The sequence below is a fragment of the Haemaphysalis longicornis genome, unplaced genomic scaffold (assembly GCF_048455015.1).
Source record: "Haemaphysalis longicornis isolate Haplotype H1 unplaced genomic scaffold, Haemaphysalis longicornis Haplotype H1 scaffold_1, whole genome shotgun sequence".
Lineage (NCBI taxonomy): Eukaryota > Metazoa > Arthropoda > Arachnida > Ixodida > Ixodidae > Haemaphysalis > Haemaphysalis longicornis.
This window is the reverse complement of record NW_027526203.1, coordinates 336,462,807-336,490,756: the sequence shown is the minus strand read 5'-3', so window position 1 is coordinate 336,490,756 and position 27,950 is coordinate 336,462,807. Positions and strand designations below refer to the sequence as shown.

At 46.0% G+C, this 27,950-nt stretch overlaps 1 protein-coding gene across 1 annotated transcript in view; it reads right to left on the bottom strand.

Moving 5' to 3' along the window:
• Nucleotides 1-27,950, bottom strand: part of LOC144170522 (ornithine decarboxylase-like) — an 88,460-nt gene that overhangs the window by 17,091 nt on the left and 43,419 nt on the right. The window contains exons 3-6 of the mRNA XM_077700380.1: nt 14,534-14,630; nt 8,214-8,290; nt 7,337-7,503; nt 3,690-3,824 (exon numbers count right to left, since the gene is read on the bottom strand). Of these exons, the coding sequence (XP_077556506.1) occupies nt 3,690-3,824; nt 7,337-7,503; nt 8,214-8,290; nt 14,534-14,630 (476 nt within the window). The remainder of the gene's footprint in view (nt 1-3,689; nt 3,825-7,336; nt 7,504-8,213; nt 8,291-14,533; nt 14,631-27,950) is intronic.

Genomic DNA, 27,950 nt, shown 5'->3' with positions numbered 1-27,950 from the left:
ACCTGAGCCCCATCGAGAATGTCTGGGGAATAATGAAAATGCACCTCGCCAAAAGAAATAACTGTAACACCAACGGCAGAGAGCTGTGGAATGCAATTTCAGGGGAATGGGAACGCTTTTGCTCTCGTCCAGAAATTGTAAAGTCTCTTTACGAATCGCTTCCCCCACGCATTCCCGAGGTAATAGACAATGTGACAGCAAGTTTGCACACACCTAATCGGCTTGTAGTAAACCACTCGCTGTATCGCCTATTTATGAAGTGAACAAACCATCCTAGTTGTTTTCAGTGCTGATATCGACTGTATGTTCGTCACAGAACAACCAGTACTGGTTATTTATCACAGACTTACTTGAATGCCAGATTTAAGTAGTCAGTGAGATGACAATAAAATGAGCGCCCGGCAACGTATCGCAAATATGAACGGCGCCGTTGTACACGTAAGCGCATGCCACACGCTATCGGCCGCTGCCAAAAATTCTGCCGCTCGCTCGGAGCACCGCGCACCGCGCCGCCAGGTGCCACATTCGAGAGAAACGAAGCGCTCTGGCCTAAATCGAGAAAACTGACATGCGTTGACTGGACTGGAACACGCATGCGCCCTGAGCTATCTCGACAGCAGGCGCTCGGCCCGAAGGTGTCGCACCCGTAGTTATAGTGCATCGCTCCCTTGGTCCGGTTTATTTTGTGACCGACCGTACGTTTCTTCTCCTTTTTGTTCTTAGGCACTCTGTACTTCCTTGGCACCATTCGCTCAATTCTTTTACTCAACTTTATTTAAAGTTTTGTTTTTGCATTTCATTGCGTGTCATCTCCTATTTAGCTTTTGTTTTCTCTCTAATTGTTGGCTTCCCAATCTCTGATGTGACGTAGCAAGCACTGCCGCTAGCTGAGCTGACCTCTCCAGCCCACATTAAAGATTTCTCTTTCTCTCTCTCTCCTTCACCTCAATATAAGTGTATGTGCAGCGGAACAGCCTTTAAAGGCAAACCTGGATGACAACGACAATGTTCAGCTTCCTTCACCTCAGTAAAAGTGCATGTGCTGCTGTGCTGTGAAGCACCCTTTAAAGGCAAACCTCGATGACGACGACAACGTTTAATTTTCTTCACCTCAGTACGAGTGTATTTGTTGTGGAGCACCCTTTAAAGGCAAGCCTCGATGAGAATGACAATGTTTAGCATCCTTCACCTCAGTACAGGCGTATGTGCTGTGGAGCACCCTTTAAAGGCAAACTTTGATGACGACGACAATGTTAAGCTTCCTTCACCTCAGTACAGGTGTATGTGCTTTTGAGCACCCTTTAATGGCAAACCTGGATGACAACGACAACGTTTAGCCTCCTTCACCTCAGTAAAAGTGCATGTGCTACTCTGGAGCCCCCTTTCAAGGCAAACCTCGATGACGACGACAACGTATAGTTTTCTTCACCTCACTACGAGTGTATGTGCTGTGAAGCATAATTTAAAGGCAAACTTCGATGACGACGACAATGTTTAGTTTTCTTCACCTCAGTACAGGCGTATGTGCTGTGGAGCAACCTTTAAAGGCAAACTTCGATGACGACGACAACGTTTAATTTTCTTCACCTCAGTACAGGCGTATGTGCTGTGGAGCACACTTTAAAGGCAGACCTCGACGACGACGACAATGTTTAGCTTCCTTCACCTCTTAACGAGTATGTGCTGTGGAGCATCCTTTAAAGGCAAACTTCGATGACGACGACAATGTTTAGTTTTCTTCACTTCAGTACAGGCGTATGTGCTGTGGAGCACCCTTTAAAGGGAGACCTCGACGACGACGACGACTACAATGGGTATACTCGATGTACCGGTTGCGTGCGGCATTCTCAAATATTCGGTCGCGGTGGAATATTCGAGAAGATCTAACAGTAAATTCACAAATGTGATGTGAATCGGACAGCAAAAGTATCCCCTTTGCATTATAAATCTCGAATATCCACAAACCTCTGGTAGGAACCAATGGCATGGGCAAGCATGAATGGCCTCTTAATAGCGCATTCAACCCAGAAGAGCAGAAACGCAATTAGGACGAACTGCTGATGAAAGGCTGCTGTTGAATGTCTGCTGTTTATGTAGGAGGAAGCCTGCCCCACTGAAATTGCATACGTCAAGTTATACTACCATTTATACGTACAGCCATGTACAAAAGCAATGCAAACAGGTTAATATGAATTAAAAACACGAAATATTATAATATTGTTACATGACAGCAGGATGAAGCGACAGGAACCATGGTAGAGGATGAGGTGGAGTGAATGGGTGTCAGACATCTCGGCCCTATCACTGCTGTGTGGCACTATGTTCGTCGTCTTCTTCGCACATGGATAAACATGCTGCTATCCACCATAGTCCAACTTCTCATAACATATCCCCCCGATCAAGGGCGACCGTCCCAGTCGGGGTCGCGGTGAAGTGACAAATGCGATGAAGATGAACGATGCGATTATAGTGGACTGTGAGGTGCTTGTCACCACTGTCGACAGTTGACAATGATTTCAGTGATGACGGCAGGCCCTGAAATAGCGATGTCCTGAAGGCAGTGACTACGCGTCATGGGTACTCGGAACCACATGGGAAAAGAAGGCTCGAGACAAGGAGTCGTCGGCTCGTCTAGTCTGGTCTCATCTTGTCACGGCTGGTCTTGATGGGCTTATCACGGACTGGGGACACGGGGCGGGGGACGTGGCCCAGTGCTGATCGCGGCGGAGCTGGGGCTGCCCGACATGGCCCGCATGCCCTCGACTATCGCGCTCAGGCCGAGACGGTGCGAATATGGAGCCAGGATGGGGATGAACACAGACACGCCACCAAAATGATAAGTGACAGCAGGATGAAGGCGACAGGAACCATGGTATATGATGAGATGGGTTTAATGGGTGTCAGCCATCTTGGCACCAGCACGGCTGAGCCACACTATGTTCGTCGTCTTTATCGAACATGGGTAAACATGGTGCTATGCACCGTAGTCCAACTTCTTCCCGTGACACTATAGTTCACATTTCGGCGTATGTTAAAGATCTCCAGGCGGTCAAAATTAATCCGGAGCCTCACACTACGGCGCACCTCATCGCCTGTATGGGGTCGGCGCGTTAAACGTCGCAATCAATCAATCATCAGCGATATAGGTCATGAATGTTTAAGCATGGCATGCAGCTGGCATGTTTACAAACTGCTATTACCGGACATTCGTCCTGTAACTGAGCCATGTGCTATTTGCAATTCGTTGCTAGCTATTTGTTTGTTCTATTCCATATTCTCGTGGCCGTACTTCATATGCCTATGATGGTAGCTGTGCCCACCGGCAAGAGTATACCACATGCCTTGTAATTCAACAAAACCGCTTGACGCTATCGCTTGTTCATTTTTTGCTGAACACAACTTCCCAGCTTTTTCTCTCGCCGTGCTTACGATCAAGGCTTTTCGAACACGTTATGAAGAACAACAAATGTCGTTGCGGCTTGAGTGCCGCAATTATTTCGTACGCAGGGAGCCAATTGTGTGGCTCCGCATAATCCGCGAGCCAAGTTGACATCTACTTCACTTCTTTGTACTCTTCGTTTTGCTTTTAGGGCAGGGTCATAAAAACTTTTTGTGGAAGTGTTTTGGCTCCAAGTGAGTGTTCATGCTGTTCTCTTTCGGGGCGAGGTAAAAGTATGGGCGAGACTTACGACACTCCCGTGATGTTTACGTTCTGGTGGTGAGCCCTCCTGAGCAGCTTGCTGGCGTCGGAGAGGTTGCAGCCGAACTTGTTGTTCATGGTGATGCCACAGCCGAAGGTGTTTCCTGCGATGCGGAGGAGCAACCTGCGCCAGAGGTGTCGCTTTTTCCGGAGGTGCGCCGACATGAGCAACGTTTATTTTAATTGCGATACCATTGTTTCTGAAATTTTCATGTATAACTAGACCGTCATTCTAAATTGGTTGTTTCGGAGCATGTCAAACCCATCCGAAACAGAGCTGAGGCTTTTTGGCGCTCTGCGAATGGGTTCGACAACGACGTCCGTTCAATTCCGCGGTCGCCAGGCTTACCTGCGGTGTGGACAAAATTGAAAGAAGCATCTCCTACCGCCCATAACCAAAGCAACTCCTGAGAACCACTGAAGCGTTTTATATGTAAAACTTAAACGAAAGCTTGTAATTGCATAAACGTGATATTACATACCCACTTCCGCCTTGATCAGGTTGAAGTACAAATTCAAAGTCGTTTGCAAGAGCACCGGCCCCTGCTTTCAAACTGCACCTTTCCTCTTTCTCGTCGTGCTTATTGTGCGAAACTTTGGAGGCGAATTTTGTTGAATGTTTCTTGGATAACGCATCCGCTGTAAGAAACAAAAGTGTCCGCCTCCGCGTGTGCCAGACTCCGTGTGGTGCAAATGAATCCGAAATCCTCTACGTTCACCGTGCCCACCCCACAGCTCCCCTTACAGTTCATGTATGGACCACAATACGCCTTTCTCGAAGCCAAACGCGTGATGCTGATACTCTCAGACGCTGAAACAAGCGCAAGATGCGCCAAGTTTGGTTTGAGCGGCCGACAAGGGTCATGTGCTGTTGACAGGAATTCTCAATCTCATACGAGTGAAGATGCCTCCAAAGCCATTCAACCTTCCAGCTCCAACTTATCTGGGCAGCACTGTGCTGCCTTTGAACGTTCCAGCGAGCATAAGGGGCAGCTGAGTACAGTCTGTAGCGAGTACAACATGTGTCAGGCACAGTGTCACCATGGTTTCTTCAATTCTGTACAGGTAAACGCGCCCTATGAAACACAGCGAGTTGCTGCCACCCCGTACTCTGAGCGACGTCTACGAATACCCTTAGGCCAGACAGTGTGAGACAAGCTGCACGGGATCGGCAAGAACGTGCGCACCGAAATCGAGCGTGCGCCCGCTGATTTCTGTGCACTCTTGTCGATAAACAATAACCATCTTATGCAACAGACGCTGCTCACAGTACGAGGCGGTAGATGCACCTGGATTATTTTTATGGAATTTTTTGCCGGAGCGTGCAGCCTTTCCTTTAAAATATACATAATGGGGACATGGAGAAAATGTCAATACTCATTCATTATAATTAACCGCTCGTTACAATAGCTAGCACAAGCAACTGTATTTTGCCGTTGATGCTCAGCCCGCCGACTCTCCCGTTTCTTTATAGGAAAACTACTCCGTGTTAACGAAGCAAAAATGTGAGAATGCATTATCAACGCTTCGTGTCAGCAAACCTGTAATTACCTGTCTATCTTGAGGCAACAAAATTGCTGCTTACAATCCTGCATAAAAGAGCTTATCTAAGGCATTCGCTCCATAAGTGGACGCCGTGCTCGTGGCAGCTATATTCAATTGACCGATCAACTGGCGCTCCATTTCTGAAAACTACTGAAGGTGACACGATATGTGACCTGCTGTTAGAAGTTAGCTACCATTTCGCTTTACACAATTTCGCTTCACACGTGGCCTTTCCATCGCGTCACTAGAGCCCAAATGGAATGTCCCGTGCATGCCGATCGTCGTGGGTATACTAGAGGCCTAGCTGCTCCTTGGTAGTCTTAAATATGCGCGGCCTTTCCCTATCGTCCGTAGAACACGAATAAAATGTATCGTGCACGCTGCTGTATGAGGTTCAAAGTCGATAACGACGGCATTCCAATTATGGTGCCTGGGGTCTGCTTTAACTCTACGCCAATCCTTTACAAATGTATGTTGTATAAGCCTCTACTAAGTCTAGGCCAATCCCCCACAAGTGTGCTGCACAAGTGGGCATGTGCTCAGGGTAGGTTTTTGTTCACGGACACAAAAATCCTGCCATCCTCGCCAGACATCTTTCAATCTTATGGGAGAAGTTTTAGCCTAGCAGTTATTTACACAACGTGACGCTCCGAGATGAATAAGATATTCTTCCTATACTTCTACAGAACTTCTTGCTAGACGTTACCACGACTTATTGCTGGCATAATAATTAAGAACTTCTTTTGAAGAGTCTTTAGAACTTCTTGTGAGAGTATGCAAGAACCTCTTAGCGACATCTTGTGACGACATCCTCAGCTCCACCCGCTTCTTGCCTGCGCTGTTCACACAAGCTAGCCTCCGATAGTGCTTCCAACTGTCATCATAACTGACACGCAGAGGGACGGCTTTCGGAACATTCACTTCTCGCGGCCACTGTTCTACAAACAAATATCCTCGCTAAAAGTGAAACACAATTGAAATAAAGGTGTTTAACTTGAAAAGATCGGCCAACCAGGGTCAGGAGAAATGATTGTTACGGAAGCAACCGCCTGAGCGTGTCAGATGTGATGGGAGCTGGTAGCACCATACCAGACTGGCCTGCGTGAACTGCCCCAACGGGTGGCTCCGCAGAAAATGTAGATGAAAGGTCTCGGCATACACTTGCAAAAAATTAGATGTTGTTTAAAGCCAGCTTTAATTTGACCTTAATAAATAGCTCTTAATGTGTCGTGTGTAGATGCAATAATATCACAATTGCAACAAGCAGACTGAACCTTTCATTTTTTATAGCTGTCAAAATAGAGAGCCGCTGTCGGGTCGTGAGCAAAAACAAACACACCAAAAATAAAACATTCAAAAACCCCAACAAACAACTGCGTTCGGCTAGTTTAGCACAAATCTGGTCAAGTCTGCCCGGTCGCCTGAAAATAAAGCCCGACGAAGGCGACCAACGATGAATGCATCAGCGTCGCTGTTGGCCTGAATGACTGGTGGATATAGTGGCACAGATGATGAGAAGGAAAAAAAAGCGATCGTGGAGCTGAGCGGAAAATGAATTTCGGTGATAGCAAAAAGGGCGTGAGGAGGAGAATGACGAGATGAGCAAGGAACAGAGTACGGTGAAAGCATTTAGAGCGCAAATTTTAAGCGCCCGTCCTTGCTTTGAATGAAGCTGGCTTCATGGGCAAGATATGCCATTAACGTGTCCACCAATACCTATATTGAAAACACTATGCTGCATAAGCGGAGGTCTGTACGCGACGGCTAAGGGATGACGCAGGTTGTCTGCAGATGTACATGCATACATACCTCCCTCAAATGGTGTGCCTTAATAATCGCAATAGCAAAGCACGCAAATAGCTGCGCTGAAGTTTTGCGTTAGGGAGTGCCATTATGGCGGGCGAATTTTGTCGAACTAATCAAGAAGCTCCTGAATATATTCACACGCACGCACATAATCCCGAAAGGTATCCCACGCTTAAATGATTTTATTTCCTGCGTACTTAACGACGTTCTCTAATTCTGACAAACGCGCTTCCGTGCCAATACGAGTTTTCTTCTAGCGTTGAGCAATATTACAGAGAGTCGTACCTGGCGTTCTTGTCGCTAATTTTGTCGAGCTCCTCGGCAGAGTCGAAGGTCATGAGGGTCACGTTTTTTCGCCGAGCGAACTCGAGATGTGTCCTGCACTTGATGGGATTCGCGTACACAATGCGATCGGGAGACACGCCCAGATCCAGTACAGTCTCGATCTCGGCCTGCGGACGCAACGTATTGCTGAAAAACTTGGCGAGCGACGAACCTGGACTTTTCCCTCACACAGGAATTAGACACCAACCAGACAGGAAATAAGGCAGTTGGAGTTTTTTTAAATCTCGAAATACAGTCAATCAGTGCAGAATTCGATATCCCTGATAGCAAAGATTGAAGACATGGCTGAAACCTGCAGGCCCCGGCTAGCGAAAATATGTAATTATTTAGTGACACTAGCACCAGCCTAGCTGGTGCCTACCTCCGAGTTTTTTAACACAATGCGATGTATGCCTTGCTACAAATAAAATGATGAGCACGCACGTTCGCAAGTTATCTTAAGGAATCATGGTGAAGAGCACGAGGAGTACTTCTCCTCCTCCCCAGGTGGTCAAAATTAATCTGGAGCCCTCCTATTACGGCGCGCCTCATCACCTGTGTTGCGTCGGCACGTTAAACCCTACAATCAATCAATCGATCAAGGTGTCGCTCCTGTAGTTTCCGCGCACCGCTCGCTTGGTCCGTTTTGTTTTGTGGCCGCCTGTACAGACTAGTGCTTGTTACATTGTTTAGTTTTGCCCATACCAGTAATAAAGCTGACGTTGTATGACAAGAAGCCAGTTGACTGATGCGTTGTGATATACCAGTCCCGCATGGAGTGTGCGGGTGCGATTCTTGTATCAGCTAACGAAGAGACGAGAGAGTGCGATTCACCCACCTTGTTCGAACAGTCAAAGTTGACGCCAAGAGAGCTGAGTGTTCTCAGCGCCACCGGGTCGGTGCAGCATTTGACGGCTGAAATTAAGAGCAGGTCAGTGTCGCGCAGGTATGCGCATGCGGGGGGGGGGGGGGGGGGGGGGAGGGGGGGGGGCTGTGGTTAGAGGAGGGGCGACGTAGGGCACTAAAGAGGCCCAACATACGATTGGTACCCAAAAATATCGGCCGCACTGTGATCTTGTACAATGCAAGCATGACATCTTGCATAGCGTATTCTCACAGTGCAGCGTTCATTGTAGTTGGGGTCATTGATTGGAAACGTTTTCTTTTTCTTTTTATTTGCAAGGTTGTATTCTCAACTCTTCCCCTCGCCTTTTTGTGAAAGGGAGGCTTTGTTTGGCGCAAAATTGAAACGCGCACATTCCTGCATGTGGCTTTGTGGTCAAAGCGTACCCCTGCTGAGTCTAAGGACGCGGGTTCTACCCGAGTCGTGGAGGCCGTTTTTCTGATGGTGGCGAAGAATGAACATTCCCGTGTGGCGAAATTTTGCTGCAGCACTCTAACAAGTTTCCGTGGATCTGCTTTGCCACAATGTACCTGAATGATCAATGTCCGCGAGAACAAATTTGGCAAATAAAGAGACGCGACGTATGACTGGACCCAAAAATGTAACCTGCGCTGTGACACGCGGAGTTCAAATCGCCATGCTTGCAGTGGGCGATGTCGCAGCGCAGACTATACTTTTTAAGTCCAGCCTTATGCTGGGTGCCGTCATTGTCCTATTTTGCCGTTTTGATCGCAGTTATTGGCCTTTGCTGTGCTTTTGGAGAAGCAGACCAGCGGACACATTTCAGAGGTGAGGTGAAAGATCCCCAGGTGGTCTAAGTTAACCCGTGGCCCTACACTAGGGCGCGCCTCTTAGCCCAGCTGCAGCGTCTGTGAAGAGCTATAAATTATGGTATCATTGGTAAATAAATTACCAAATTATGGTAAATAAATTATGGTATCACTGCATGGGGCAACACTTATATGTACATTTTGAACTCTGTTCAACACATCCAAAACCAAGCATTACGCATCATTTCAAATAGTACTGTTTACTATAGTTCAACATTACTGCAACGCAAGGTTAATATATTGTCATTAATATATATTGTTACAAACAAGTGGACAATCCCCGATGTCCCGCCATAGACGACGACGAGGAAGTGGCTGACGCGCAGCCGGTGCGAGCTCGGCGATAGCCGCCATGGAAATACTGTAAAATACATCATCCGCATCTCATGAGTCATATCCTGTGCCACGTAACATGTTTGGTGGAGGTGCGGGGTATCCGTGGGAATCCCCTGTGGTGCTAGTCGAGAAGAAATACAAAACTTTGCGCTTCTGTGTCGATTACAGGAAACTGAATCGTGTTAAAAAAAGACGTCTATCCGCTCCCGCGCACACACGATGCCTTGAACCGGTTGCGCACTGCCAAATATTTCTCGTCCTTATATCTTAAAAGTGGATACTGGCAGATCGAGGTTGACGAGCGAGACCGCGAGAAGACCGCCTTTGTCACACCCGATGGGCTATACGAGTTCGAAGTCCTGCCATTCGGTCTATGCTCAGCACCCGCTGCGTTCCAGCGAATGATGGATTCTGTCTTGGCCGGTCTCAAGTGGCCCTCATGCCTCGTTTACCTTGACGATTTCATAGTGTTCTCCGCAACATTCGAAGAACATCTACACAGGTTGCGACTGGTCCTTCAAGCCATCAAATCGGCTAAATTAACGATAAAACCTGGAAAATGCAACTTTGTCTACAAGCAGCTGCGGTTTCTAGGACATGTTATTAGCTCCGAAGGAGTCTACCCAGATCCTTAAAAGACGGCAGCTGTTGCAGGTTTCCCGAGACCAGCTGATAAAAAGGCCGTTAGGCGCTTTCTGGGCCTTGCCGCGTATTACAGGCGCTTCGTCGAAAATTTCTCGGATATTGCGGAACCACTGACGCGACTGAACAAGGAGGACGTACCATTTGCGTGGCAAGAGAAACAAGAAGTGGCCTTCAATGACGTGCGAGACCGGTTACAAGCAGCGCCAATACTTGCCCATTTCGAGGAACATGCGCATACAGAAATCCACACAGACGCCAGTAACGTCGGTCTCGGCGCCGTCCTCGTTCAATGGCAAGACGGAGCTGAAAGAGTTCTAGTCTACGCCAGTCGCACTCTTTCGAAAGCGGAGTCGAATTACTCCACGACTGAAAAGGAGTGTCTTGCCGTCGTCTGGGCCATCAGCAAGTTCCGGCCGTATCTTTATGGCAGGCTGTTTAAAGTTGTCAGCGATCAACACTCGTTGTGCTGGCTTGCAAACCTGAAGGACCCATCCGGGCGCCTTGCTCGATGGAGCCTCCGGTTGCAAGACTATGGCATGACAGTAGTGTACAAGTCGTGACGTAAGCAGAGTGACGCTGACTGCTTATCCCGGGCGCCCATCGATTCAACGAGCCCAGAAGCCGACGACGACGTCACCTTCCTTGGGGCCGTTACCGACTTCCAAATGGCCCAACTCTAACGCGCCGACCCTGAACTACTGCTGCTTATACAGCATTTAGAAGGCCTCGATGTCCGTGTTCCACGTGCATTTACCCGGAACATCTCGTCATTCAGTCTTAGGAACGGCGTGCTCTACAAACGGAATTTTGGGAATACGAAGGACTCGTTCCTGCTGGTCATACCAACAGCCATGCGGCCCGAAATTTTGTACGCCTGTCACGACGAAACCTCGGCAGGGCATCTGGGTGTTAGCCGTACTCTAGCGATGATTCGTCAGAAGTATTATTGGTCCAAATTGTTGCACACAGTTCAGCACTATGTAAAGACCTGCCGCGACTGCCAGAGAAGGAAGACTCCACCTCTGAATTCGGCAGGGCTACTTTAACCGATAAAGCCACCTAATGCACCTTTTCAACAAGTCAGCACGTACCTGCTGGGGCGATTTCCAACGTCGACGAAGGGTAATCAATGGATCGTGGTCGCGACTGACAACCTCACACGGTATGCGGAGACAGCGGCTGTCTTACGAGCAACCTCGGCTTAGGTAGCACAGTTTTTTGTGCACAACGTCGTTTTGCGGCATGGGCACCGCAGGTCGTCATAACAGACAGAGGTACAGCTTTCACAGCGGACCTCATGCAGTCCGTTATGATGCTGCCGCACACCACCCATAGGCGGACTACTGCGTACCTTCCGCAGACCAACGGCTTGACAGACTAAACAGGACCCTCGCCGACATGCTTTCCATGTCACGGCAGTACAGGATACCACAGCAATTACTCCTTTCCAATTGGTTTACGGCCGCACCGTTACTACTACCTTAGATTCCATGCTACCGGTTCATGAAGACGTAGAGAACATTGACATTGATGACTTCGGGCAAAAAGTGGAGGAAGCACGCCAGCTAGCACGGCAGCGGATCCAACGTAAGCAACGTCGACGCAGCTCGCTACAATGAGCACAGGCGGTTGGTGTTTTACGAGCCCGGAGACGCTGTCTGGGTTTGGACACCAGTGCGCGCGCGCGGACGTTCGGAAAAACTACTGCGTCGGTACTTTGGCCCATACAAGGTCGTGCGCCGTCTTAGTGACGTCAAGTACGAAGTTATACCGGACAGTAGCGCTTCTTCCTCGCGACGCAGGACAACTTCCGAGGTCGTACACGTAGTGCAAATGAAGCTTTACTACGACAGAAACTGACCTCACCCTCATCAACAAGAGCGAGAAATTTCGGCTGACGCCGAGACTATGGTGTTACCAGTTTGACGGCAACCCTCTGCGGCATCTCGTTTTGGCTATGATCGTCTACAGCCACAGCCTAGCATCGAGACGATGCTATCTTAGAAGAGGGGGCAATGCCACGGCCCATCGATTCAGCGACAGCCAAGACACTGATGACTATCAATGCCGCTAATCCTACCACAGCAGGAAACCACGTGCGCGTGTTCTGGCACATGGAGGTGAAAGAAGAAGAAACTCATTTTGTGTGTGTCGCTCGGTACCGGCATCGCCATTAGTGTTTGATTTAAGCCTAATTCTGGCATTAAACTGATTCCTTCCGAGTAGCGAACCTCTACATTACGCTACAATATTATTCATTATTAATTAATATAATAATATATTATATTGCCTGTTTCATTACAACATTGCTGTGATGTTGTTTAAACTAATTAACGACCAACTCTCTTTTGAATTTATCGATAAACAGAATTTGCGTAATCCAAACCCCATTAGATTTGCCTGTCAACGAATTTTTTGCTGCCAACAGTTTACACTGACTACGGAAAAAGGAGTGCTCACTTCGCTTCGATTTTTTTTGTGGAACACTCTGCCTCTGCACCCAAAATCGGGCTTGTCCCTATCGGCATTTAAAAAAAACACCAAATAATCTTCTTTTGCAGAACTAGTATCTTTCTTTGCAGTTCATTTAACCCTGTTTAAAAGTGAATTTTCGATATGCCTCATCACACTGTGTTTTAAACATATCACTTCATTAAGATTACTTTTCTTTTTTTCGCACAAGCGCTGTCACTATTGGACGAATTATTATGTATCCTGAACTTCTGAGTGTTTAGCATGTATGTGTTTGTGTGTGTATAGCTATTGTATCTTTGTACAAGGTTTCTACCTACTGTATAATGATTATCTGATAATCATTTTGCCTTTGCTATTGCATAAATTTTTCATTGCTGTCTCTTTAAGTGTCCATGATTTGTAATTGCTCATCGAGGGTCCCGTGACAGTCATGGGACTTTGGGACCCTCGTCTGTATATTTTAAGAATTGTACTTCTCTTCAGCGGCAAATAAACTTCACCCCTCTCTCTCTCTCTCTCTCTCTCTCTCTCTCTCTCTCTCTCTCTCTCTCTCTCTCTCTCTCTCTCTCTCTCCTCTCTCTCTCTCTCTCTCTCTCTCTCTCTCTCTCTCTCTCTCTCTCTCTCCTCCCCAACTCTAAAAAATATTGAAGCGGAGCTTTCTATGCATCACGGACGGCGATTTAGGAAATCCATCTTTACACAATTGGTTTCCACGAGCTTATAATGTTGTCCCAAATAAAAACCAAGCGACTCAACGAGAGAAAAACGCTTCCCGTAAGCCCTGGATTCGGCGCAGGTTCGCGGCCTATTGGATTTAGTAGGTTGGCCGCATTTATGTCCCAATACTCTCTTGCTCCGATGAATGTTTGTACCTCCTCCTTCTCCGGTGACCGGAATCGAACCTGGGTCCCTCGCGCTATGAAGCCGACGTCCACCCGATTGCGCCATTCGGATACAGTATTAAAGAGAAGCTTTCTATTCCTCACTGATGGCGATGTATAGTTACGCCAAAATGCATTGCAGGAAAGCCACCTTTACGCAATGGGTTCCTACGAAGGCACGTAAATGATACCACACAAGTACACAATGGAGGTTTTGACGCACAAAGCACGATACGGTATACATTGGAAGACACATTCGCTCTGTAATAGAATTGCTGATGAGAAAGAACATTCCACCATCACATTCGGGTCGCGCAGCATTTCCTTTGGGTTCGTAGCGTGGGCGTTGGCTTTGGTCTTCGGCTGAGTTGAAGTGGACTTTGTTGGTGGTACGGGAAGGGTTGCTATGCATGAGCCCGTTTAATAAAGTTTAGATTTAGGACTGGATTTTAGACTTTGATATGACTCAGTTTGCATGCATAAAGCTTATCTTAAGATAGAGACTTTGATGTTTATTTTTAATGAAACGTTCAGATTGTTACCAGATGCATGCCTCTAACCTGAGGTAAGTTTTGATATTAGTGTCGTCCACTCAAACCATCTGCCGCCATATCCTAAATATATTTATTACTAAACAACAACTTGCAAATCAGATGAAAATCGCCGAGATTTGAATACGCGAGCTGCGAGCTTTAATTGCGACACAAAAGAATTTTTTCTTGGTAGTTTGGAAACATGATCCAATATTTTCTTGTTCATATTCTGTATTGCTTTGTTGTTTTTGTTTCGCCCAGTGATTCTGAGCTCTAATGACCGTAAAAATATATAGGCACTTTGCGAGATACAACGAACCTTGTGACAGGGCGGTCTGTGCTGTATACAAACTATACTGTGAGACGTGTTTCACACTGCCTGATGTTTTTTTCCTTGTTATGTCGTCGTTGCAGAGTATGGTCATGCACCTGTGTATTGTGGCGCTGGTAGAACGACTTTTTTTCGTTTTTAGAGCGGCAGCTACGGTCTGTGCATGCCTCAACGGCAAATATTTATTCCAAGCATAGGAAACTTTGGCTCCAACAAAGCTCACCGAAAAAAGGTGAGATGTTGGGTAGATGGCGTCGCCATAACTGGACTTTGTACTCGAGGTTCCGGACGTCGCAGATGAAGAAGGCTTCGCTTGTCGCCTGCATGAGTGAGCGCAGAAAGGTGAGGTGAGGTATCTTTGGTTTCATTTTGTCGTTACTACATCGCATGGCTGACGACAACAGCTGCATAGAAGCAGCTTGACAAGTCCGTCACCCCAATTCAAACGCCGAGCAGCAGACGGCAATATGCATGCTGTACAGCTTCTACGGCAATCAACACAAAACTCCCCAAAGTATCGCAATTCTATTGCGATGACAAAAATATGCAAAGGAAAAAAAATATATACACGCTAGCAACAAAACAAAGAAACGATTTTGTATTAAAAAATGTGAGAACGCTAAATGAAAAACATGTTTTTGCTGAGGAACGAAAACAAAACACGACGAGGCACATACTGAAACGTACAAAGTACGAATACTGTCAGTCTACAAAGATGCACTGGTAAACAAAAAGTGATAATAAAAGAGTATACATTTGAGCAACTGCACACAACAGAACAGAAACAAGCCCTCCAAGAAAAATGGTTACACCAATCGTTATGCTGCAATCGTTATGCTGACAAATTGAACGAGAACAAATTCACAGCATCAGACAGCGAGTAGCCAGTTTTACCGAAACTGTTCACTGACGCCAAGGAAACACGTGACGCTAGGCTATTATTGAATACAGGCCGCATGAAAATTTTCCGAAAAGGTGACAATACCGACAATTTGACCGTTTACCGTCGACTTAACGAGCACTGCACTCGTGTGCCTCCGTGTGACATCGCCTGATTGTAGGAGTCTCGATAAACCGGCCTAAGGCGGGAAACCAAGCGTCGCAACAGCATGGGCCAAAATGCGGCGCAGAAAACGGTGCAGCAGCGCTACCAAAGCATCGCTACCCAAAAACAAGCACAATGACAAAAAATCACACCGTGCTTGAGGCAAAAGTGCTTTTCGTGCTTTCGAAGCACCTTACGCCTGATGCCAAGCAGGGCACGAAGAGCGTGAGTGAAAAGGGCAATAAATTCTGGAAACCTCCGATTGGAAGCCACGGCCTGGACCTCCTCAGTTTCGAACCTGGGTCGTCTCCTTACCGAAACAAGCGCCCTACTTTTGGTCCATCACCATGGTGCTTGGAGCGATGAAAAAACGGCTACTAGTGACTGCACCCCATGCGACAGTTAACAGAATACGTGCAAATAAACAAAAATCAAAATGAATGGCAATAACAAACGAAAGAGAAAGCGAAATGAAAGTCAAGAACAAAAAACAAAAGAACAGGCAGAAGACGAGTCGAAATAAAAAATAAGGCATTTTGATGTGTGTCGATATCTTTCGTGGACAGTAGAACTGGGACAATCAATCAATCAACCAATCAATCAATCAATCAATCAATCAATCAATCAATCAATCAATCAATCAATCAATCAATCAATCAATCAATCAATCAATCAATCAATCACTTATTAAAGGGACACTGAAGTGAATTTGTCAAGCTCCCGTTTTTGCTTGCACTGTGTAGACTGGCTCAAATTAACACACTATTCATCGTTTATCCGGTTGACAAATCGGTAATTATTTTACAAAGCGCGAAAGAAGAAAAACTACTATGCGCGGTTTGCGGCGGCCGCACCAACTAAAGGCTGTGACGTCAGGAGGTGGGGGGGCACCGTGATTGGACGATGCCCAAGGTTAGCAATCAAAAGTTTCGGTTTCGGTTCTGTAAAACAACATGCTTGACATCTGATGGTGTTGTTGGATGGGCATTCTCGATTTCTCAATTATCGCCGTACCGCGCTTCTGCCATGTTGTCGGCTGTCAAATGTCTAAGATAAACCTCCCAGGGCGGCTTGGAATCGTAGAAATCACTAGACGAGGCCTACGCAGTGGATGAACGCCCTCCGCATCACCGCAGACTCTCAAATGCCATGCGCTTTTCCCGCATATTCGGAGCTTGCCTTACTCATGTCTGTTCGTAAAAAAACTAGTTCGCACCAGGCCAAGGGTGTGCTGATTCAGGCCTGGGCCCACTGCCCGCAAGCAGTCGGTGCTTGTGGCAACAGCACGCCAAGGAGAACTCACTAGCGCGTCATTGTCAGTATGCGCGCGTTCTGCGATCTCGCTTGTGGAGCAGTGAACGTTACGGCCCAAAAATGGTGAACTCAGTTCAGAAAACATCGGCCGCATACGAAAAAAATCAACTTAAAAAAAATACAAGTATCCTCGGGGATTCGAACTTGCGACTTTCCAAACAAAGTCCAGCGCCTCAGACCGCTAGGCCACGAGCCGGCGCTGGCCGGCTTGGATATATAAGGTTTATAATGTATGACCAGTTTACACTTTTATTTATTTTAAGCATTTTAAGTACTTTATGTGACTATTTGTTGTATATCACTCCTGCAGTAAGTGTCCCCCAATCTTCCACAATATCTCACGTCTAGCAATTGCATTTCTTTGACGGAAAAGCGTTCGCAGATGTGCGGTCGTGCTGCTGACTGCTGTGCTTGTTTACCCAGCGCAAAAAGTGCTTCCTGCTCCCTAGTTTTGCGCTGTACGGTAAAAGTTTCAGGTGATTTTATTTTCTTAGTACCTATATTGACTTCGCTGACTCTTCTCCCGCCTTCAATTGGCCTTAGATTTTCCTACTAGCGTAAAGTCAGCGAAGCGTCGCATGTGCACTTTTGCAGCGCTTGTGTGGAGCGACCCGGACTCTGAGTTTGACACAGTGTACAAACTAACAAAGTAAGGAAAGGCACATTCTTTCATTCACAAAGGTGTTGTGGCTTAGGAGCGAATAGCGACGACCCGTCGGCGGCCGGCGGACGAAACGCTGGGCCGACTGACTCGATCGGTAGGTCGGCTGGTCGGCGAACCGTGCAGTAGCGCCACAGGGCGCAGCCATTTTCCAGCTCATCTCCTGCTGACGTCACATGAAAACGCCACAGAAAATGGGCGAGCGTAAAGAGAGGAGGACAGCATTTTCGAATTGATTTTTCTACTAAATAAATTCGCGTAAACGCGGCCAGAGTGGTCGAAACAATGCCTACGGACTCCGAACTACAATTTGCGCTAGTAATCCCGCAATGTTTACAAATCACTTCAGTGTCCCTTTAACATGCCCAGGAACAGCTGGAGGGCCTTAGTTCTGGTGCACGAAAAAAAAAGGACAGGCAAGGTACGATGCACACACCTCACAAGTGATGGAATTAAGGGACAGCGTTGCTGACACAAAAGAAATTACACAGTCGTATACCTAAACATACATGCACCCACAAAAAACACACAAAAACACATAAATACACAAGTACAGCGGCTTGCAGTAAGGCTTGTGACACCACACCGGTGACCGTCGCACACAGATAATTTTCGAAAATATACGTAATTGATAGCAATGTGTAGTTGTGCGAAAACGGAGTGACTCAAGATAGCTTGTATATGACAAATAGAGTAGATAGTAAATATAAGTGTAGAGAATACCAGACATTTAATAAAGTGATTATATATAAAACATAGAAAGGATTGTTTTGTTAGCATTTCATACCCAAGTGACCGCTCATGAACAAAGTATAAAAAATGTCACTTACAGGACAAGCTCACAGACATGCTTACGGAACAGTGTTGGGGAATTATTAAATATGTGTAATTATTCGGAGTCCTCAATGTATGTACACTGCATGCAGTCGAAACATGGGGCATGAGCAACGCAGACAAGTGTGTCGTGTCTTCTGGTGGATTTTTGCGTGTCATGGTGAAGAACATGTTGCGGCACCTCTCCACAAGAGACTGTGTGGTGAATGATTTTGAACAGGAAAAAAATATCCACCTTAATACGCCTATAGGTTAAGCACGGTAGCATCGGTACAAAGGATGACCCAGAATTAAAATTGTTATGAGTAGCAAAGCGATGGTTGACGATAGATATAATTGTTTCTGGACACTTTCAATAACCATACAGTTTGTTTTGCATGTGCTATTCCATACCACAGAAGCACACTCGAGCTGCGGACGGCAAATAGTCGTGTACAGCTTGAAAAGAGAACTCGGCTCGTTGAACTCCTTTGATAGGGGACATACAACGCCAAGAGATCGGAGGGCCCGCGCCGAGTGATATCTCGTATGTGAGTGGACAGGCTCAACTTACTGTCGAAATTAACACCAAGATCCTTAACCTCCATGGCTCGTGGTAGTACTTCACCGTAAATGTTAAATGAGAACAATATGCTCTCCGTTTTTCTAGTGTATGTCATTACCTTAGTTTTACATGTATTTCTGAGCAGTTTGTTGTGTGAGCACCAATATGAAAAAGACGTGATCGCTCACTGTAGAGCGGAACAGCTGGCGGTGTTTGAAACAGCCTTGAATATTTTGATATCGTCAGCATATAAAAGAAAGTGACAATCATGAATTACTGAGGAAACATCATTAATAAGAACTGAAAACGAAGTGGCCGCAAAACAGAACCCCGAGGGACACCGTGTGTGGCCTCGTAGGAAAGGGACGACTGCCCGTTTGCATGCACGAAGCATGACCTATCCGATGAATAATTACATAAAAGGCATGTGAGAGATGGTTGTAAATCAAGTTGACACAGCTTTGTAAAAAATATATCGTGGCAGACATCAAAAGCCTTGCTCAAATCGACGTTGATTGATTGAGGGGTTTAACGCGCCGACGCAACGCAGGCGATGAGGCGCGCCGTAGTGGAGGGCTCCAGATTAATTTTGACCACCTGGGGATCTTTATCGTGCGGCTCAAATCGACGTTAACGACATCGATTTTTGCTCTTCCCTGTACAGCTTCCGAAGCATGCAGCAGAAAATTTACAAGATTGGTGGTTGTCTATCTCCCAGCGATGATGAAGATAATAATAATCAATCAATCAATCAATCAATCATGTTTATTTACGTGCCCAGGAACAGCCAGAGGCCTGAGTGCTGGCGCACGGATAGTTACATGAAAACAAAATACAAGAAACATATTGCAAGAAACAAACAAGCGACAAGACACATATTGAAGTAGCGAAAATTACGAAAGTAGCGAAAGTAGCGAAAATTAATAATAATAATAATAATAATAATAATAATAATAATAATAATAATAATAATAATAATCAATCAATCAATCAATCTCTTTATTATAGTGCCCAGGAACAGCCGTAGCCTTTGTTCTGGCGCACTTAAAGGGGCACTGACACAAAATTTTGAAGGCGAGATAACTTCGGAGATAGATTAGTGGGAACACATATACATCATCTGCAAAATATCAGCGGCGAACACAGCCTAGAACACATTTAAAATCAATTTTAAAGTGTGCGAAACGAAACCGAGTAGCCAGGAGAGGACCACGCGCAATCGACATCCCGAGGATATTATGTAAATAAAGAACACCCAAACACGTCACGAGTTTGTGTTTGCCGCTTCCGCACTGCCGGCGTTTTTCGCCGGCTCACCCGGCTCGCCGCTCCAATCGGAGGGCCGGAGGGCGGAGCTTCTGCTCTCGAGAACGAACGACCCGATCGTTGGCGGCGGAGGCGCCGTGATTTCGTCAGCTCATCGGGCAGCTGGCCGCGACCAAAGTTCTACAGCGATTCCAGGCACTCTGTTTCTATTACTGTTTATTACCATTGGATGCTAAAACGCGCCGGAGGCACGAAAAGCCCACTGAGCTAGCCGCACGGTCGCTGTGCAGGCGGCGGCCACGGCCGCGAAGTGGCCCAGGCCGGCGCAGGTAGCTCGAGTGATAGCTTGTTACCGCTGCACGAAATTGTCCCCAAGTACCGACCATGGTGGCTTGCATGAGAAAGGAGTTAATGATGCGATGGCGGATTGCATTAAAAATTGTCATCTGCACCGTTTACGAGAGCGGCACTCGAATATCCGCCGCAGTGCTAAGCCGAACACATCTGTAGGCGGACCTGTAGGCAGACCGGCCGGCTGCTCCCAGCGCGCGTCTTGCCACCCACCGTCTCGAGCGTCGCGCGTCGTTCTTTAGCCGCGGTAGCATTTGCACTCGCAGCGGCTGTGTCACATCCACGGTCGCTTTTTAATTAAGCGCCTCACGAGATCAGTACTTGGGGGTATTCGCAGAAACTGCCGTCGATGCGGATTCGACAGTGCTACGGCGGCTCTGCTCTGTGCTATCCCTCCGACGGTCGCGTGGTCAGCTTTGTTCACACAAAATCCACAAAATCCATCGTTTCGCGGCACTCGCTGAAACCGAAACTGCGACTGGCCGCATTGAAAATGCCTCTAATTAAACAACCGTCGCACGCTGAAGCAAATGAGGTTTCTACAGGTTATAAGTAGGTCACTAGCTACTTATCGCAACAAAAAAAACAAGATGCAAAATTTTTGTGTCAGTGCCCCTTTAAGAAAAAGACAGACGACGACACAAATACATCCACGCGTGAGAAGAACAACAAAATACAAGCGAAGAAAAAACTAGAATGAAGAATAAAGGTCATTTAACAAAATCAATGATTTCGGCACACTAAAGTTTGAACAATCACGAAACGATAAAACACAGTGTCATAAAAATTTGACAATACAAACGGGCATATATAGATATATATGAGTAGGAACAGTAACAAAGGCGAGCAACATAAACGGAAATAGGGCAATGAAAATAGAATTAAAACTGGTCGGAACCAAGTCAGGGAGAAACAGAAGTCAGAAGGTCGCACATGTAAGACCGAAGGGGTGTATGAAACAGGTCAATATTATGGGAGTAGAGATTGTATGTTTCTTGAAGGCGGTACAATGTGCAGTGTCTATTGCATGTCTTACGGGTACGAAGTATAGGAGACTTACGGGTAAGTTTCGACTGTACTCTAAGATTTACATTTGCAAGCAACTCCGAACAAGAAATAATCCCGTGTACAAGTTTAAATAAAAAAATTAGATCAGCATTGGTTCGTCTTGACTTCAAACTTTGGAGAGGATTAGAAGTAAAGAAGTCTGAACCATTGCCACTGTGGCGGGAGAAACGACGTTTGTGGATAGATATGAACTTATTTTGCACTTTGTCAAGTATATTACTGTTCGACTGGCACGTGCCGTTCCAAACAACAGAGGCATATTCTAAAATAGGGCGGACAACAGACAAATAAAGCTTCAGTAGTGAGACAGGGTTGCTGAATTCTCTTGATATTCGACAGACAAACCCCAAGCGGCGAAGGGCTCGCTTAGAAATAGAATCCACATGAGCAGAAAAGTTTAGCGCACTGTCAAATACCACTCCGAGGTCAGATATTTTCAACACACGGGGTAGTGGCGCACTTTTCACAACGTACGGATAAAGTATGGGGTTTGTTTTACGAGTGTAGGACATAACCTTCGTTTTAGTGTCACTAAGAGCAAGTTTGTTCGCGGAGCACCAGTTGCTAAAAGCATCCACATCAGATTGAAGAGCTATGCAATCTTCAGCGCTAGTAACTTCTTTAAATATTTTGATGTCATCAGCATACAACAGAAAACAAGAGTGATTTATAGAGGCTGAGACGTCATTAACAAACAAAGAAAACAAAAGGGGCTCCAAAACAGATCCCTGAGGCACACCACTGGAAGCATAGTAGGCAGCAGATTCTTTATCATTAACAGAGACAAAACATGACCTATTATTAAGATAGCTGCTGAGTAACTCCACGAAGCAAACGGGAATGTTATAAGTAGACATTTTATGCAGAAGCAAAGAATGGTCAACTACGTCAAACGCTTTGCTGAGGTCACAGTACACGGTATCGAGCTGACCCCGCCCATGCACAGCTTCCGAGGCAAAGGACATAAAAGACAGAAGGTTTGCAGTAGTTGAACGGCCAGATAAAAACCCGTGTTGTTCTGGAAGAAGGATGTTTTTGACACCACTTGACAAAATTACGTGCAAAATTGATTCGAATAGTTTGCTTGCCGAGCAGAGGATAGAAATTGGCCTGTAGTTTTCTACTTTTGTTTTCACACCAGACTTAAACACAGGAACAATACGCGCGACTTTCCAAAGGCGCGGAAAGGTAGATGATTTTATACAGTTGTTAAATATAGAAGCGAGAATCGGAGCTAGTATGACCACGTAAGCTTTTAGTAGTGCGGAGGGAATTCCATCCAGACCAGAGGAAAGAGATGGCTTTAGCTCTTTGAGTGCCTTGAGAACGTCTTCTTCGCATATAAGGGTGATACAGAAATTCGAAGAAGACAGTTCGCGGGCGCGGGAGAGGGTATTGGGTCCAAATACTGAACTGAAGTGCTCAGCAAATGCATCGGCAACAGAAGCGATATCATTTCCCTTTTCATCGAGAAGGCTGATGTGTTCACGGCTCTTCGTGCCGGAGCGAAAACGGACGTACTGCCAGAAGCATTCGGAACTCCGCGTAGCATCATTTTCAACAGCAGAGATGTACAGTAACCGATCCCGCTTATAGAGCACTTTGCACAAAGACCTGTAATAGACAAATTGCTGTTGCCATGACTCACTATTTGTCCGCCGTGCCTTCCGATGGGCACGCTTCTTATGTTTCAAGGCCACGCGGAGCTCACCTGAAAACCAAGCGGGGAATTTAGAGTTCCTGGGCCGCTTACGCGGGATGAATCTGCGCATACCTTCTTGCATGATAGAAGAAAATTGCTCGACTTGCTCATCAACTTTTCCAGCGTTCAAAACCTCAGACCAATCAAACTCCGACAGATAATTATAAAAACCTACGTAGTCCCCAGCGGCAAAGTTAAAGGCAGGACGGGCAGATGGACAGGAGCGAATGAACTGAGGGGAACACGGTAAAGAAAGATGCAAGGGGGGATGATACTTGTCAGGACACACAAGATGAAAGTCGGACTTGGAAACACTGAGAGAATGAAGATTGGAAAAGCAAAGGTCAATCGTGTTTCCGTTGCAGTTTTTTACACCATTTTTTTGCTGGAGGTCAGTAAAAGAAATGAAGTCGAGCAGGCAGGTGCCTTTCCGTATGGCATAGTGGCATTGATGCTGGACGGTACCATCCAACCAGTCGATACCAGGTGCGGTAAAATCGCCAGCGATACAGAAGTCATGACGGGGATTTGAGGTGACGACGGTTTCGATGGCCGAAATGCCTGACTCATACTCATGTGGATGAAGATTTGGAGAAAAGTAAAATGTAGAAAGTAATATGTTCCGCTTACCTGGGCAGCATAATTCAACCCAGACAGATTCATCCACAGTTTCGATATCACTGCGCCTCAAGGAAGCAATAGAACGATCCACAGCTATGAGAACACCCCCACCAAAACTTTTACCTTTTGTACAGTCCCGGTCACTGCGGTAAACATTAAAATTTTCGGTAAAATAGTTCCAGGAGGCAATATCTGGTTCAAGCCAGGTTTCCGTAAGAATAATAATATGAAAATCGGATGAAGATACAGAATAAAAAAAACTGACTAGCCTTTGTCCGTAGGCCACGAACGTTTTGATAGAGAATGTTCAGGCGCATCCGGGTGGATTATTATTAGATGTTTCAGACGTGTATAGCATGGATTCATGAAGAGGGCCTAGAAACCGTTTAAAGAGGCACCCGTTCGGCCACTACGATGGGTCTTGCAAGCGTTCGAAGTACTCATCGGAGAACACGACATGAAACGACGCATAGTTGGTGAACTTTGTTTTTAGTCGTTTGCAGGTCACAGGAGGGGCGTTCAAACTGGTGAGGTGGGAGGACAAGGCTTCACTAGTAGTCTCCGGTGACAGCCTAGAAACGAACATAGCCGGTGGCCGCCGAGATACGTCCCGTGTCGGTTGTTGGTAAGCCGAGTGTGTTAACTTCGGTGAAACCACCGTGATTGATCCCGGGTCGGAAGTGCCATACGACGGTTGAAGGCGAGCTGGGCGTCCCTTCGGCTGTACAATCCCAGTGACCGGGGCAGGGACAAATGCAACTACATTACCCTGCACACCCCCGGCAGTGGCTGATGTCGGCGAGGGGGATGCGGCAGGGGCAGGCAGCGTCGGAGCAGCCACAACCGCAGAGAATACCGACTTTGATTCCAGGGAGCAGGGCTGGGTGCGCGGGGCAGCAGGCCGTCGAGCGAGTTCCCCACGCCTCCGACGCTGCCTGCCCCTGCCGCATCCCCCTCGCCGACATCAGCCACTGCCGGGGGTGTGCAGGGTAATGTAGTTGCATTTGTCCCTGCCCCGGTCACTGGGATTGTGCAGCCGAAGGGACGCCCAGCTCGCCTTCAACCGTCGTATGGCACTTCCGACCCGGGAACAACAACAACAACAATAATAATAATAATAATAATAATAATAATAATAATAATAATAATAATAATAATAATAATAATAATAATAATAATAATAATAATAATAATAATAATAATAATAATCAATCAATCAATCAATCAATCAACCTTTATTTTCGGTGCCCAGGAACAACCCTAGGGTCTTGGTACTGGTACACCATATACAAATCGTACATAAAAACAAACTAAAATCAAGACAACACAACACACAAAACCGATGCATGAAAGAAACAATAAAGTAAAGATAGTTACAGTAATCTCAGAAAGCAAAACAGCAAAAAAAAAATAAGAAGAAATAATAATAATAATAATAATAATAATAATAATAATAACAATCAATCAATCAATCAATCATTTATTTGCGTGCCCAGGAACAGCCGGGGGGGGCCTTTGTGCTGGCGCACGGAAACAGAAACACACGAAACATAATGTACACATCTCTCAAATACAAAATAAAACACAAAATACAAAATACAAAAAAAAACGAAAGGATAGCTTATGTTGAAGTTACGGAATGAAAGTAATTTAAGTGCATGAACTCAAGGATAAAAGACAAATGCAGAATAAGAAAAGTTGGCAGTTACGCCAATACAAACTCACAGACATGTTTGCGAAACAGAGTAGGGCAATCATTAAATATATCAAGGTAATCCGAGTACCGATTGTACGTGCATTGCAGTCGGAACACAGGGCACAAGACACGCAGACAATTGGGGTTGCAAAAGGTATCATGTTTCCTTGTCCACTTTTGCGGCACATAAAGACGAACATGTTGTAGCAGCTCACCACAAGACACTATGCCGTGCATAATTTTAAAGAGGAAGAGAATATCAGCCTTGTTCCGCCTGGAAGTTAAGCATGATAGCGTCAATGAAGAGGGCGATCCAGGGTTATAATTACTACTATCGCCAAAGCGATGGTTGAAGATAGATATGAACTTATTTTGGACCCTTTCTACAAGCTTACGGTTTGTTTTGCTCGTGCTGTTCCAGACAACAGATGCATATTCAAGCTGAGGACGACATATAGTTGTGTAGAGCTTGAGAAGAGAAAGCGGCTCCTTGAACTCCTTGGACACGCGACAGACAACGCCAAGCGATCGAAGAGCTCTACGAGTAATTACCTGAATATGTGGAGAGAAGCTCAGTTTACTGTCGAAAGTGACGCCTAGGTCATTAACCTCTACCACACGTGGGAGTAATTCACCGTTGATGTTATAGGGAAACAAGATGTTGTCAGTCTTTCTTGTGTATGTCATTACCTTAGTTTTAGATGTATTAATGATGAGTTTGTTGCATGAGCACCAATGCGAGAAGGACGAGATTGCTCTCTGGAGAGCGGAACAGCTGGCAGAGTTGGAAACAGATTTAAATATTTTTACATCATCGGCATATAAAAGAAAATTACAATCATTAAATATTGTCGCGACATCATTTATAAAGATTGAGAAGAGAAGTGGCCCGAGCACTGAGCCCTGAGGGACACCACTGGTGACCTCATAGGAAAGAGAAGACTGTTCATTTACATGCACGAAACATGACCTATCACAGATAATTGCATATAAGAGATATCAGGGATGGTTGTATATCAAGCTCAGATAGTTTTTTGGCTAAGAGCTCGTGGCAGACGACATCAAAAGCCTTGCTAAATCAAAGTAGACTACATCAAGTTGACCTCTCCCTTGCAGAGCTTCCGAAGCATGCAGCATGAAGTTGACGAGATTGGTAGTGGTCGATCGGCCCGCGAAAAAACCATGCTGTTCAGGTATTAATGTGGTATTTATACTGAATGTGAGTAGTTTATGCAGTATTGACTCAAACAATTTAGAAGCAGCACATAGAACAGATATCGGTCGGTAGTTCGTGGGGTCCAATTTTGAACCTGTCTTAAATACAGGAACAACCCTTGCATTCTTCCATCGAGCGGGGAACTTGCCAGACTTGAGAGAAGTTTGAAATATACACGTCAATACTGGAACTAGGATATCACCAAACGCTTTCAGTACGGCAGAAGGAATGCCGTCAGGGCCGCATGAAAATGACGATTTCAATTGTTTCAGAGCTTTCAAAACGAGACTTTCCGAAACCAACACTTCTGAGTTTTTACAGTAACCTAGAGATTGTGGAGGGGGGCAAGCTGCACTGTTGTTGCCATAAGTGGAACGGAATTGTCGCGCAAAGGCATTGGCAACGTCCGATATGCTATATCCTCGTTCATCGATGAGGTTAATGTTCCAAGGTGAATTTTTACATGTTTGAGAACGGACGTGGCCCCAGAAAGCTTTTGCATTGCGTGTTGCATCAGCCTCAACCGCGGCAATGTAATTCGACCTATCGCGCCTAACCAGACATTTACAAAGAGATCTGAGTTAACGAAACTCATTCTGCCACCTTTCCTGCCCCGTTTTCTTAGCTTGCTTGTGCGCTCGATTTTTCCTCCCCAAAGCTCGTTTAAGTTCAGCAGAAAACCAACGCGGAAAATTGCCTTTCTTTTCAAATTTTCGGGGAACAAAGCTCCTCAAGCCATCGTGAACAACTTCAGTAAAAAAATCGGTCTGTTCATCAACGTCGTCGAGGTTAGCTATTGGTGACCAATCAGTGTTACTAAGAAAGTGAAATAAACCAATGTAGTCACCACGAGCAAAGTCGTAACTACTGCTTCCTGGTGTGCAAACAGGGGGACTGTAATGAAGGAGAGATACGTTAGGCAATGAAATATGTAATGACGGATGAAACTTGTCCGGTTTTACAAGGTTAGTATCACTGCGCGAGACGACGACAGCTTCCAAGCTAGTCAGACACAAATCTAAGACGTTCCCACATGAATTCCTAATGAGGTTGCACTGCTGCAAGGAAGTAAAGGAAATAAAATCAAATGGAAAGTCACACTTCGGAGATATTGGTTGAGACGCCTGACTGACCCGCTGAGTCTCCCAAGAAATCCCCGGTGCGTTAAAGTCCCCAGTGACAAGGAAATGGTGATCACTGTGAGATATTACTGTAGTTTCGATGGTGTTAAGGATATTTCTGAACTCACTGGCATGTGTCTCAGGGGAAATGTAGTATGTACACACTAAGAGCCGTTCACCCCGATCACAAAACACCTCTAA